Source organism: Oryctolagus cuniculus, chromosome 1, assembly GCF_051225735.1.
Source record: "Oryctolagus cuniculus isolate XC-2025 breed Fujian yellow rabbit chromosome 1, ASM5122573v1, whole genome shotgun sequence".
Taxonomy (NCBI): Eukaryota; Metazoa; Chordata; class Mammalia; order Lagomorpha; family Leporidae; genus Oryctolagus; species Oryctolagus cuniculus.
In genome coordinates, this window is record NC_142867.1 from 161,954,889 (window position 1) to 161,969,733 (window position 14,845).

At 41.3% G+C, this 14,845-nt stretch overlaps 1 protein-coding gene across 1 annotated transcript in view; it reads right to left on the minus strand.

The window, feature by feature from the left end:
* PGM5 (phosphoglucomutase 5) overlaps positions 1-14,845 on the minus strand; it is a 231,651-nt gene that overhangs the window by 78,994 nt on the left and 137,812 nt on the right. Inside the window, exon 7 of the mRNA XM_002708190.6 lies at positions 6,271-6,386. Within this exon, the coding sequence (XP_002708236.1) occupies positions 6,271-6,386 (116 nt within the window). The remainder of the gene's footprint in view (positions 1-6,270; positions 6,387-14,845) is intronic.

The following is a 14,845-nucleotide window of genomic DNA, read 5'->3' on the forward strand; positions in this document are numbered from 1 at the left end:
AGTGCAGTGACACGTGGCACACACAGTAGGCCAGAGACCAGTCCTTCAGCCCTGCTGCAACTGAATTCAATGTAGACCTTTTCCATGCACTGGGGGCCTGGGCGAGCCACTGAACGACTTCTTGCTTGGGGGCTTCCTATAAAAAATAAGACTAAACCCACTGCAGTCTGCAGAATGGTGGAGGTGGCAAGGCATCCAAGCCCCATACACAGGAAAATCTCTTGTGCTTCTTCACATAAAAGTAACATATGGGGCTGGCACCGTGGCGTAGCCGGTAAAGCTGCCGCCTGCAGTGCCGGTATTCTTTATGGGTGCTGGTAAGAGACCCAGCTGCTCCACTTCCAATCCAGCTCTCTGTTGTGGCCTTGGAAAGCAGTAGAAGATGACCCAAGTACATGGGCCCCTGAACCTGTGTGGGAGACCCAGAAGAAGCTCCTGGCTCCTGGCTTTGGATTAGCTCAGTTCCGGCCACTGTAGCCATTTGGAGAGTGAACCAGCGGATGGAGGACTTTCTCTCTGCGCTTCCCACCCCCCGCCTGCTTCTGTCTTTCTGTAACTCTGCCTTTCAAATAAATTAATTAATTTTTTAAAAAAGACAACAATAAAGGTGAGAGACTTCTAAAACTCCCTTCCAGTGTGGCCTCGATGCTACGATCAGCACAAACACACAGAAGCAAAGTTTCCTGAAAAGTGTCTGCAAGCTGATCTGCCCTGGGCAAAACGTGGCCTCCTACGTGCATCTGGGTCAAGTGTCAACATCACATATCACAGGCAAAGGAACTGGCCTCCCTTCACCACACTTCCAGAACCACTTTGTGATACTCCCTCATCCACTCTAGCCTACACATTAGGTATAGCAAACAACAGCCCAAGGGCCACATCTGCATGGAAGCCTATGTTTATGATTACTGCTTTATTGGAAGGCAGCCATGTTCGTCTGTTTCTGTACTGTCTATGGCTGCTTTTGCATTGTAACCACACTGCTGAGTAATTATGTCTGGCCCTTTATAGAAGAAATTTACTGACCTCAGCCATAGACCATCCTTCTTCAGACTCTTTGACCATGACCCACAATAAATATATTTTGCTATGATACCTACTTTGCACAAATGAAGATACTTCAAAAGTTTAAAATGAAACTGGAAGCTGTTTGTTTTGGTGCAAAAATTTTGAAATCCATGCATAGTTTTTTCATAATATTCATTTTCCATGAATATTTTAAAGATCCTTTATATGAATGGATTTCAAAATTTTTGCACTGAACCAACTCCAATTCCACATTTTTATGTCTGTTCATACTATTAGTGGCACATTTATATACAATATACTTTATTTGTGTAATATGTATATATATACAATTTGCAAAACAATATCTTTACTAATTACAACACACTTGATAATTTCTATCATATTCTATTTATTTAAAGCTAATATGATGATCCCCAAATAATCTTGATTCGCATTTGTGAAAACACTGTTTTTAAAAAGTGAAGCAAATATTACTGACAATACATGGTCACTTCTACTTCTATACCTTCCTTGACTACGAATCCCCCAGTTTGGTAAGGCTTGCCCTTTCATTGCTGTGTGTACAAACTCTCCCTGCTCCTAAGCCCTAGGTTAACTTCCATCTCTTTCAGCAAGTCTGCTTTAAAGGAGAATTTTTCTTTTTCTCATCTCCCATAGCATATTTTCTCCTCCTCTTGTGTGGCATGTTAGGGTTTCTGGCTTGTACAACAGTCATTTAGGCATCTTTCTTATATCTTAAGGGTGTGGTCTTAAGCATTCTGTATTCAACATGCCATCCAATACAGTGCCTTATATTTTGTAAGCAATGAAAGTTAATTACATTGAAATGAGCAAATATTTGTTACTTATGGTGTAACATGGCTTACATGGGCAGTATTTTATCCCTTTAATTAGAGAGACCACAGAGTATATAGTGTAGTGAAAATAAGTAACTCAATAACGCTTATGAAGACAAAGAGGGATGGATAACCTGAACTTGGCAGTTTCTAACCCAGTTACAAAATTTGTGTAAGTTTACTAATCAGTGGGTAGAATTATTGTATATGATAAGTAGTTTCTGATTTTTTTCTTGAGTCACAGTCACTTCAAGCATACAGATGATCAAGGAAGAAGGAAACTGGTCTATTTGTTAGGGGCTCAGCAGACAAAGAGTGTAATAGTTTTGATTGTTTCTAGCATAGCTGCAGCTATGGTTGGGATATAGTCTGCATGTCCTTCAAATGATCAGGTGGTAGAAACTCGGTCCCCAGAGTAACAGTACAGAGGTGGCATGGCCTTTAAAATGGGGGCACCACCCTCAGAAGGAATTAATGCAATTTTGGAAAACGGTGTTAGTTCCTGAGATGGTGGGTTGTGAGAAAAGAGTAAGCCAGAGGCTGGCGCTGTGGCATAGTTGGCTAAGCTTCCAGCTGTGGTGCCAGCAACTCATATGGGCACCAGTTCGTGATCCAGCTATTCCTCTTCCAATCCAACTCTGTGCTTATGGCTTGGGAAAGCAGTGGATGATGGCTCCTAGCAATGGATTGGCTCAGCTCTGGCCATTGTGGCCATTTGGGGAGTGAACCAGCAGATGGAAGACCTTTCTTTCTGTCTCCCCCTCTCTCTGGCTATAACTCTACCTCTCAAAGAAATAAATAAAATTTTTGAAAAAGAAAATAGTGAGCTGGGCTTCTCCCTGCACCACTTGCTTCCTCTCTCACATACTTATCCCTTCTGCACTCGGCTGTTTCCTTTTCCTTTTCTCCACCTTGTTAACAACACAGCCAGTAGGCCCTAATCAGATACCAGGGCCACTCTGTTTGGACGTCTCAGCCATCAGAATCATGAGCCAAATAAAACCCTCTAATATTTTGTTACAACAGAACAAAACAGCCCTGGACAGCTGCCATCTCTGTATCCCGGGTTCAGACAGTAGCACAGTAGAGAACTGGATATGGTCTGATTTTGTCTGACCAAACAAAGATGCATGCCATCCCTACTACTCATGGTAGTACTGTTAAGGTCTAACTGGTTTTGGTAAGAGAAAAAATATCTCAGGAAGAAATTCCCTCACACCCCAATATGGCCTGACACATTGTCAGTATAACTACTGAGTAGTTTTACTGCAGTTTAAGCATGACCAAATAGGATTTATTCTCAGGAATTCAAGTGTAGTCTGATATACGAAAACTAATAATTTTTATTACATTCACATAATTAAAGAAAAAATATTACTATATCATTAGATTCTAACAGAGTAGCTATTGAATTAAGCATCCATTTCTAATAGGGCTCCAAGTAAAATGGGAACAGAGGAAATTATATAAACATGATGAAGATTTCATCAATATTAACAAGCAATTATCAAAATGGATGCAAAATACTATATCCATTTTCACTAAAATTATGAACTATCACAATTATTATTTAATATTATTTTTAGGATTGTATAATACAGTAAGATATGAAAATGAAATAAAGGATATAAATATTACAAAATGAAATACAGAAAAAATTCAGTCTTAGGTTATATGACTGAATACTCAAAAATATCCCAGAGTATGTAGAGATTTTAGAAAATAAAATACTATAATTAATAACAGAATTTGCTAAGAGTTGCACATCAGAGAAAAAGCATATTAATCAACAGTGTAAGCACTAAAAATTAGGAAAATCTGAGGAAAGCAATATCAAAATCAAAGGCATCCAAAACTCTATAGGACATACAATCAATTTCTTCAATGAATACATTAAAAAGGGAAAAGACAGAGGGGAGAAATGCAGATTAAAAGAGAATTAAGATACATATTAATCAATTACAGTGTAAGATCTTTTGGCTCCTAATTGGAACAAAATGTAAAAGTGGGAAGGATGAGGACACAGGGCATTTTTGAGAAATTACTTCTGGAGTTCCCTTCTGTACTTCTGTTTAGGATAGGAAAATTTGCAAGAGATATCCTTGCACTCTTAGCAACAAAAAAGACAAGGGAATCTACAAAATACTTTTTCTTGAAGTGTGACAAGACTATAAAAGAGAGAAAGAGAGAGAGAGGAGACAGAGGAAGGAAGGAAGGATGGATGGACGGACAGACGGAAGGAAGGGGGGAGAGTAACAAGCTATTCCATAAATACTTTCTCCTCTTTGGCAGAGCTCTGGAGAAAGAACAAGCTATACAAGCAGATAATAACAAATCATGTAACCATTTAGGGAATTCCAGAGATCAAGAATAACCTACCATGTTGGTTCAAGATCACTTGGATTCCCAGGTAAATGGGACATACTTCCAACTTTTTTTCCCACAGACCTCTATTGGATGCTCACAGGGAAATAAGGAACAGAAAGGGAGACTTGACAGTGCAGGAATGAAGGAGACGATCCGCTCTGCAGAGAGATCAGCAAGCCCTCACACTTCTACAAACCCTTCTCTAACAGCAAAACAAAACAAAAAATCCCAAAACACAGGCTTTACGTTCCCGAGTGTACAGAATGAAAACTGCCTCATCCCAAGAGTACAGGCAAAGATCAGTGCTACCAGAAGAGGGGCAGAAGTGAAAACCCTCTGCCCCCGGGGAAAGGTAGGAAGCCTTGCTGAGTTCAGAATCCTACACCAATGCTGAGCAGCAGTCACCGCCACTGGACACATTTTAGGAGCCTGGTAACAGCTCTACTTTGTGTCATAAACAGGCAGCAATTGCTGAAAGCTGAGATGAAACAGAAACACTTTAAAAGCATGTTTAGCACCCTAACTCCAATTTCTGCAGACAGCACAAGTTTCCCATTGTTAGAGGAATGTGAAGACTACAGAACACTAAAGGTTACAGCACAAACAATAAAATCGAAACCCAGCTTAACTCCTGAAAAGATTAAACTACAACACCAAAGGCCTGAAAGAAGAGTTATCCCCATTTCTGTATATAAATACTGTTTACCTGAGTCTCTGTCTACTCTTATTATCCACATACCATAACATTCATCCAGCATTCAATGAAAAGTTACGAGATATACAAAAAGCAAGACAAAACAAACCGCTGTCAAGAGATAAAACAATCCACAGAACCTGAGTCAGAGATAAACCAGAGTTATCAGACAGGAAATTCAGAATAAACATATTTAATATACTAAAAGTTCTAATTGAAAAATAAACCACATATATAAACAAGTAGATGATCTCATCAGGGAAAGGCAAACTAGAAAAAGAATCAAAGAAAAATTCTAGAAATAAAACATACAACATCAGAGAGACAGAATTCCTTCAACAGGCTCATTATCAGATTCGCACACAGTTAAATAGTCAGTGGGTTTTAAATAGGTGCCAATGGAGATTATCTAAATGGAAGCACAAAAAAAAAAAAAGAAAAAGAAATAAAAATGGAACAGTAAATATAAGAGCTCAAAGTCAATATCTATGGTCACAACTTATCCAAAATATGTGCAAATGCAGTCTCAGAAGGGAAAGAGAGAATGGGGAAGAAGAAATATTGGAAAAGATAATGCTAAGTGTTTTCTGAAATTAAAAAATGATAACAACAAATCGATAGGTCCAAGAACCCAAGAGAACCCAAATGCACACGTGCAGGCGCATGCACACACACACACACACACTTTAATCAAATCAGTGAAAACCAAAAGTTAAAAGAAAATACTGAAGCAAGGCCGAGGGTTGGATGGTGGTGGTGGTGGTTATAGAGGACTACAGATAAGAATTACATCAGACTTCATGGAAACTATGCAAATCAGAAAAGATAAGAATATCATCTTTAAAGTACTGAAAAAGGAAGTTATTTTTAACATTTTAAGTGTGCCAATGGTAATTTGGTTATATTTTTTCTTGAAGATACCTTACATTTAAAGATTCACACTGAAATATTTGGGGTAAAATAATAAGCTATAGGGTGTTGGTTCAGAGTAATCAGGGAAGAGGCCTCTCCTTGTAGATGAGGGTAGAGATAAAGTAAGACTGACCATGAATTGATGATAGCTGAAACTGGCTGATAGGCACATGGGGTTTCAATATTATATTTTCTATACTTTTGTAGATTAAAGGAAATTTTTCAAAGAGGAAAAAAATGACCAAAGAGACAGGTAAATCATGGTACATATCCTGCTGGGTGTCTCTGATTTTTTTTTTTTTTTTTACTTTTCCTTCAGCCTTTGATTCAATGAGGTTCACAGGTCTCCAAACTGGGATCACTGAGAAATACAGCCACCTCTACCCACACACACATACATAGACCCAGTAATATCAACCCAACAAAGCATACCAGTGCCAAAACTCTCTTCTCCACACAGAGAGCACCGTCCTGAGTCCATCAGATTAGAGAAGAATCTCCATCCAGCTGGAGTCTCATATACAGGGACCTTCATTGATTTGGCCACTCTGAAAAAAAAATGGAATTTGAAGCAACAGTCAATTTATAAACCTTATTTCCTTTCTTTTCTTGGTACAATAGCAAGCCTTTAAGATCTAGTAATTCCATAACAAGACATGAGAACAATCTGGACAATGTTGACAGCTTTCACAATGTCTAGCCCTAAGTTAGAGCATGATAAATAGCCTATTTCAGTAATTCTCAATTTTATTGTTTTCATGATACAGAAAGTATTAGTTAATATATGAAACAGTCTCACATTTGCTTCATATACTTATAAATAATATGAAATAGTCCACCTAAGGATATCACAATCTAAATTAAGATATTTGGATACAAATGCTTTGGAATATGGTTTGACAGTTTCTACTAAAATGAATATATCTATATCCTATGAGCCAGTAATTCAATTCCTAAAAATTACTAATGACATGTAGCAGACACTGTACCAGATTCATCCCCTCCCCCACATACTCTTTAGAGATATTTGTAAAGAAACACTCATTCTACCAGCTACTAGGAATGTTGGCAGCTGACGGCTCATGGATTTTGCCCTTGCTCTCTGCCAAAAAAAATATACACATCTCTCACAAAAGCATGCCCCAGTTCTTGGTTAATCTATATCCGATGCCCAATGACTGGCCAATGAGGGATGTGTAAAAGTCTGGACCCCTTTTCCTGATTTAGAACAACTGTGTAAGGTCATTTAAATTCCAGAATTCTCCAAAATTTGGGTGAAGCTTTTGTGTAGCTGCACTGCAGTCCAATTTCTCTGCCTGTACAATCGTCCTTCCTCACCTGCTGGTAGGTACTCATCTTGAAGGGAGAAAGGAAGTAACTTCTTGCAAGCAAATCTCTCTCCAAACTGTTTCCTGGGGCATCCAGAGTGTAGTATTATTTAGCAGAGTGTATATGTGAAATATTATAAAAATGAGAGAAACTAACCAGAATAACCAAAATTACACAAATGCCCAAAGCAGAATGGACAATTAATTTGTGCTACATAATGTAACTCCACAAATCCACTGAACGGACTATAGCTACCTGCAACAACTCTAATGAATCTCACAGTGAGTAAAGGAAGTCATTGACAAAGGAATATGTATTTTATTTTTCCATTTAGATACAGTTCAAAAACAGCCATAACTAATCTGAGTTCAGGCTCAGCGGCTCAGGGAGACTGAGTAATTTGTTCAAGTTTTCACAGAGGTATGAGGCAACACTACCATTAGAACCCAGGTCTGCTGAATTTCTGCTCATGTTCCACTGTATTACACCACGCTGTCTCTCCAAATACCTTAGTGCTTCAAGAGGGATTTAGATCTGAAAGCATGCCAGGGAATGATCTGGTGCCACAGGCACTGGCCTGAAGCGGTTCATCTTCCTCATATGCAAGCAACCAAAAGAGAAAAACATCCAAGGCCAACCACTAGCCAAATGTAGTCCTTTGAATGCAGTGAGTGCTGAGGGTGCCAGGGAGAGGAATCAGAGAGGGTCTTGGTGAAGAGGAGGAAGAAAGCTGCAAACATGTTACAGGACACAATACAGTAACAATTTCTTCAGGCTCGGTATATGGCCAGCTAGAGGAAGAACATCCAGAGAGCCTTGCCACGGGAAAGCGAGTACCTCCCTTTCCACCAAACCCAAGTACAATGCATGTGTGCTCAGCTGTGAGAAACTGTGTAGTAGGTCTCTGGCAGGTCTGCTTTGGAAAGTAACACCCTTTAGTTTGTGGGACGTTTACTTCAAAGCTTCCAGCTTCTCACTTTTTCAACGGTTTAAGACAATCATGCTTATGTTCTGGTAGGAGCAATGGAAGAAACTGCTCCCAAAGTGTACTGCAAAGCTAGATTTTCACAGACACTAATTCGATGATCAGAAGCTCAAGGAAGGAGCCATAAATCACAAAGAATCCTTTTTAATGCAGCACATAGCAACACCTGGGTCAAAATTAATTCAGCAAACATGGATCATATGATCACCACACAGACATGCAAAGCGGGACAGAGGGGAAGGTGAGAGAGAGGGCAGAGGGTGTAGGGATGTATAGTCTCTGAACAAAACATTCTTATGGGTTCAGAGCCAAGTTGGCAGGTCCGAAGGGAGGCAAAAGGATTTCCCCAGCTCCCACCCTTCCCTATAAATCACTGTCAGTTCATCAGGCTGCAGGCTGTGGATAGATTTTAAAGGACCGGATAATTTTATAACTATGAGTCACAGTTGCAGCTATGCAAGCTAAGATAACAATAAGGGTAATTAAATTCCAGTTGATTGTGTCCTAAGGTCAGAAAGGAATTCCCCGCCCTCCTCCCCCTCCTGAACTTGGGATTCATCCCAAGCACAGCATTCAGCAGATACCATGCGCTAGACTGGCTTTTGGCAGGAGGTCCCTATAGTGTCAGATCCTCTAGTGAAAGAGCTCACAACAAAGCTGCTCATTTCAAGGATGTGAACCCCTAACCTGGACTGGCTGCCACCACTGCTGGAGACAAACATGAGAACTCACTTCTTGGAAAGGTCAGAGGATGAAGAAAAACAAAATTCATCTCGGCCACAGTATTCCTGCAAGGGGAATGAGCCCTGGTAGCCAAAATAACATGCTGGATATCAACTCCTCGATCAGGATTTTTAAGTTTCTAGAATTGTGACTGCATTAAAAATAATCTCAACCTAGCCTTCCAACAGTTTATTCCCTATGTGTTCCATGCTTGTTGCAAACTGACTATTAAGGAATTGTCCAAACATGCCTTTGCATTTTGTTGTTGTTGAATAATTAATCCTTCTTTATACCATTTTTATCACCTGGTTTAATCCTCCTTTTCCATCTCTCAAAATACTGCCGAGTGCTTCAAGGCTTACCCGAAACATTCTGCCACCCTAGCACCTGTCCCAGTCTGTTCTGTGCTACTATACTACAACACCTGATACTGGGTGATCAATGAAGAACTAAGACTCATTCTCCCCAGTTCTGGAGGTTGGGAAGCCTAAGGTGCGATAAGAGCCTTCTTGCCAAGCCCTCGCATGGTAGAGAGCAGAAGGGCAAGCTAGCCAAATGTAGCATGAAGCCTCTTGCATAAGGGTCTTAATACCATCAATGAGAAAGGGGCCCTTGGACCACATCAACTCTTAAAAGCCACAACCCTAAATACTGTATCACACTGGCTATACTTCAATTTGGGAAGAGGACCCAGATTCGACATGAATTTTAGAGGGGATCACGGCATATACAATGGTGAAGACTCCTAAGTGGCCAACAAATCGTCTCATTTTTCTGGACACACATCTGGACACTACTTCTCAATATCTCTCACAATTAGCTATGACAATGTGACCTAGTTCTAGCCAATGGAACTCCTCTTTCTCATCTGGCTAGAAAAACTACCCATCCTACAAGTTCTTTCTTCTTCTGCCCACTTGATATGGACCAGCCCAGCAATCTAGAAGCTGTGTGTTGAAGATGGCTGGTCCGTAAGATAGAAGGATCTAGAGTTCTGATTCACCATTGGGAGTGGCGTCAACTGCCAATCAGGAATGCATAGTTTTAACTTTTGGTGCTTGATAAATAACCTGCTGTGCTGAGCTACTTTACAGTGGGGACTAGTTTTGTAGTAGTAGCTACAGTATGCTAACAAACAGTGCTTCCCTGACCGCTGCGGTGACTCTCCTGTGACCTTTGCTGCCACTAAGCTTCTAGTCACTTGGTACAATCTTAGTTTACACACCGTGTACCTCCTTCAGTTCGTCCCTCCACCACAAACACCGTGCCCACCATTACTGTGCCAGAAGTGGTTTGGGAGTTGGGACTGCATCTTACATAGCTTTACAGTTCCTTCAATGTCTAGGATCATCATATGGTGCCTTGCTGACCTTGCCCTCAAGAAAAGGTGTCTGATTCCAACTAAGAATTGCCATTTTAAAGGGTGTTAGTGAATGGGAGGTCAATATATCTACATTTTTGGTCTTTCATCATTATAGCTTCTGGAGATTATAATTAAGTCATTACTGCATGTTTTATATAGTCATTTTGAGAAAAGAGACTTTCCTTTTTTTTTTTTTTTTTTTTTTGACAGGCAGAGTGGACAGTGAGAGAGAGAGACAGAGAGAAAGGTCTTCCTTTGCCGTTGGTTCACCCTCCAATGGCTGCCGCGGCCGGTGTGCTGCGGCCGGCGCACCGCGCTGATCCGATGGCAGGAGCCAGGAGCCAGGTGCTTTTCCTGGTCTCCCATGGGGTGCAGGGCCCAAGCACCTGGGCCATCCTCCACTGCACTCCCTGGCCACAGCAGAGAGCTGGCCTGGAAGAGGGGCAACCGGGACAGAATCCGGCACCCCGACCGGGACTAGAACCCGGTGTGCCGGCGCCGCTAGGCGGAGGATTAGCCTATTGAGCCACGGCGCCGGCCGAGAAAAGAGACTTTCTTCATGTATTAATTAGTAGGGCTATTTGAATGAGAGAGCCCTCATTATGTCTTGGAAATAAATATCTCAGAGACTCAAAGCAGTCACTAAAGGAGAGGAGAAGAAGGACACATCCATTTATTTACCATTCTGATGGTTGCCCTGCCTTCATGTGTTCAAGCATAGTAGCAGCTACAAAGGCACCATAAAAGTGCCCCGAAGTTCACCAAGTACAGGGGTGTTGGCATATCCATCCCTGTGGTTCTGGCAACCTGTAGAATCAGTATCCATAGCAGCTATTCAAATGTGTATATATTTATTTGAGAGGGATGGGAGGAGGAAGGGAGGAGACAGAGGAGGGAGAAGGAGAGAGATGGAGGTGGAGAAAGCATGCACAAGTGTTCAAGAGAACACTCCCATCTGCTGATTTACTCTCTAAATGCTTGCAACAGTCAGGGCAGGGCCAAAGCTGAGAGTCAAGAACACAATCCATGTTCCCCACTTAGATGGTACAGACCCAACCACTTGAGCAGTATGTGCATTAGCAGGAAGCCAGAATCAGGACTGGAGCTGGGAATGAAACTCAGGCACTCTGATACACAATGTAGACATCTCAACTGGCATCTTAACTGCTATGTCAAACTTCTGCCACTCAAATATTTATTAATGCAAGCATTAAAGTATTATATATGATAGTAATTTAGTAGAATATCATATTACTCTCTCTTGGATTACAAGGGAATAGTCAAATAAATACTGACTGATCATATCAAGCATATAAAACATACCCAGCTACCCTTGAAATCCTATTACAAGAAAGCTGTGCTAGATTTAAATAAGATCCAGACCGCTCTTCCTTTGCTCTATCTTCAACTGTCCATGTTCTTGAGGGTACTGTTCTCTATCCCCTGAATTTTCAGCTGTCATTTAAAAAGCCCTGCCTACACAGGTTAGGAGAAGACATGTGCATCACATGTACCTAACAGAGGACTTACATGGAGGTTACATTTTTTTTTTTTTTTTTTTTGGCCAGAGTGGACAGTGAGAGAAAGAGACAGAGAGAAAGGTCTTCCTTCCGTTGGTTCACCCTCTAATGGCCGCCACAGCCGGCGCACCGCGCTGATCCGAAGCCAGGAGCCAGGTGCTTCCCCTGGTCTCCCATGGGGTGCAGGGCCCAAGCACTTGGGCCATCCTCCACTGCACTCCTGGGCCACAGCAGAGAGCTGGCCTGGAAGAGGAGCAACCGGGACAGAATCCAGTGCCCCAACCGGGACTAGAACCCGGTGTGCCAGCGCCGCAGGCGGAGGATTAGCCTATTGAGCCGTGGCACCGGCCGGAGGTTACATTTTTAAAGCTCTTGTAAGTCAATTTTTTAATGGAAGATAGTAACATTAAAAAGGCAAAAAAAATCTTGAATAGACTATACAAAAGAAGATATCCAAATGACCCAATGTATGAAAAGATGCCCCCAGCACTGGAGAAAAGGGGGATACAAATTCTAACCACAGTGAGATATTACTACATACGTACAAGGCTAGCAGAAAATAGGGGTATGCAGATGTGGAACTCTCATTTTGGGAGGCAGGGCTGGGGAACCTTTTATTCTGCCAAGGGCCATTTGGATATTTCAAACAACATTTGCAGGCCATACAAAATTATCAAATTAGCCTGCTTTAGATTTATTGAATTTTGAGTCCGGCCAGTGGTTATCTTGGCAGAGCCAGACCAAATTATTTTGTCAGTATTATGTGGCCTGTGGGTTGGATGTTCCCCACCCCATCCTAAAGAAATGCAGAGTGGTACTGATTGTGCTATATTTATTCAATGTAGTACCTTCAGAAAAAGCAATACTACAGAACACAAGAATGAATGAACTGTCACTGTATGGAACAATACAAATGATTGTCACAATCATAACACAGAGTGGAAGAAGCCACACAGAGGGTAATATAATATGCGATGACTCCACTTATGTATCCAGTTGTTCGAAAACAGACAAAATTAGCCAATGGTTATCTCTGGGAGGACAGAGGTGGTTGTGACCAGAATGTGGGGACAAAAGACTTTCAGGGGTGCTGTTTTGTTTATTGATCCAGACAGTAGGTACCTAGGTGTATTCACTTTTGAAAACTCTTTGAGGTATACACTTAGGAGTTCTGCCTTTTTTTTTTTGTATGAACCTTATATTTCAATTAAAAAGTTTATCTAAAAGAAAAAACCTTCAGCAGTATACATGAATAAATACATGTTTGAATTGTTCATGTTTACATAACCCCAAGAAAACAAACTACTAAAGATGTAGTTTAATAGCATACTGGATATGCTGGCTAATGTCTAGCAGACATTTAACAAAGCAGCCCTGAAATTAGCTCTTCAGTGTTTTCACATTGATGAGTTTACTCCCAGATCCCTTCTGCGATGTCTGGCTGGGGCTGCTCCAAGGTAAAAGGTTTATGTGAGCTTAGACTTTAGAAGCCTTTTTAAGGAAGTTTACTCAACTCACACATGTGAATGAGGCCAAGTTCAGCTAAGCCCAGCTGTCTAACAGCCATCTCAAAGGTCACCCTTAAGTCTGTGTTTTGGATGGAACAATGCAATCTTTAGGTAAAATAAACATAAAGCACCATACTAGCATAAAAATATGACTATGAAAGGTTTGAAACAAAATATATAAACTTCAGCACAATGCCACTTGGTCCTGGGCCCTATATTATCTCAGCCTGGTCTAAACTTCAAAACTCACATATTAAATAATACTTGCCTTTCTTTAAAAAAAAAAAAAGATTTATTTATTTATTTGAAAGGCAGAGTCACAGAGAGGTGGTAGTGGGGGTTTCTTCCATCCTCTGGTTTACTCCCTAGATGGCCACAATGGCAAGAACTGGGCTGATCCAAAGCCAGGATCCAGTATCTTCCTCCAGTCTCCCACTCTGGTGCAGGTGCCCAAGACTTGGGCCATCTTCTACTGCTTTCCCAAGCTATAGCAAAGGGCTGGATTGGAAGTGGAGCAGCCAGGACTCGAACCAGTGACCATATGGGATGCTAGCACTGCAGGTGGCAGCTTTACCCACTATACCACAGCACTGCCCACCTTTCTAGTCTTAACAACAAGGTTGTAAGGACCAAATGGAAGAGTGTAGAATCAAAAGAAAATGCTCTAACTGCAAGATGTGCTTCAGAGTTACAGCATTATCTCTGTGCTTAGAATTGGACTGTTTGCTTAACCCCATGGCAAATGAGTATATCATTTAAAGACTATTTAAGGACAATCATACTCGTATTTGGAATCTAGTAAAGTTCTTCTCTGGGCTGGGGTTGTTGCAAAGTGGGTTTAGCCACCACCTGCAAAAACAGTATTCCATATAGGTGCCAGTCCAAGCCCTGGTTGCTGCACTTCCGATCCAGCTCCCTGCTAACGGCTTGAGAAAGCAGAAGAGGAGGCAAGGGTTTAGGTTCCTGCCAGCCACATGGGAGACCTGGAGGAAGCTCCTGGCTCCTTGCTTCTGACTGTGTCCTGGCCCAACCCTGGCTGTTGAGGCCATCTGGTGAGTGAACCAGCAGATGGAAGATATTTCTCCCTCTCTCTCTCTGTAACCTCTCCTTTCAATGAAATAAAAATAAATTATTTAAAAAAAAAGTTCCTCTCCTAGGAACAAAGCGTAGACTAGTGATAACTGGAGGCTGGAGATGGTGGGAGGGGGTGGCAGGCAGGGCATGGCTGGTGAACTTGCTCCATGGGTACAGTTGGATAGGAGGGATAAGTTCTGCTGTGCCGTGGCACAGCAGGGTGACTGTAATTAATGACAATGCACTGTATATTTCCAAAGGGTGAGAAGAAAGGACTTTAACTGTTCTCACCACAAAGAAATGATAAATGTTTCAGGTGATGCCGATGCTAACTACTCTGATCTGATCATTGCACAATGTATACATGAATGGAAACATCACACTATACCCCATAAATATGTACAGTTATGATGCATCAATCAAAAACCCACAAAACAATAAGAAAGGTCACTAATGAAACTATAAAAATTATTTAGAAAAGTAAAAGATGACTCAGGTTTTGTGT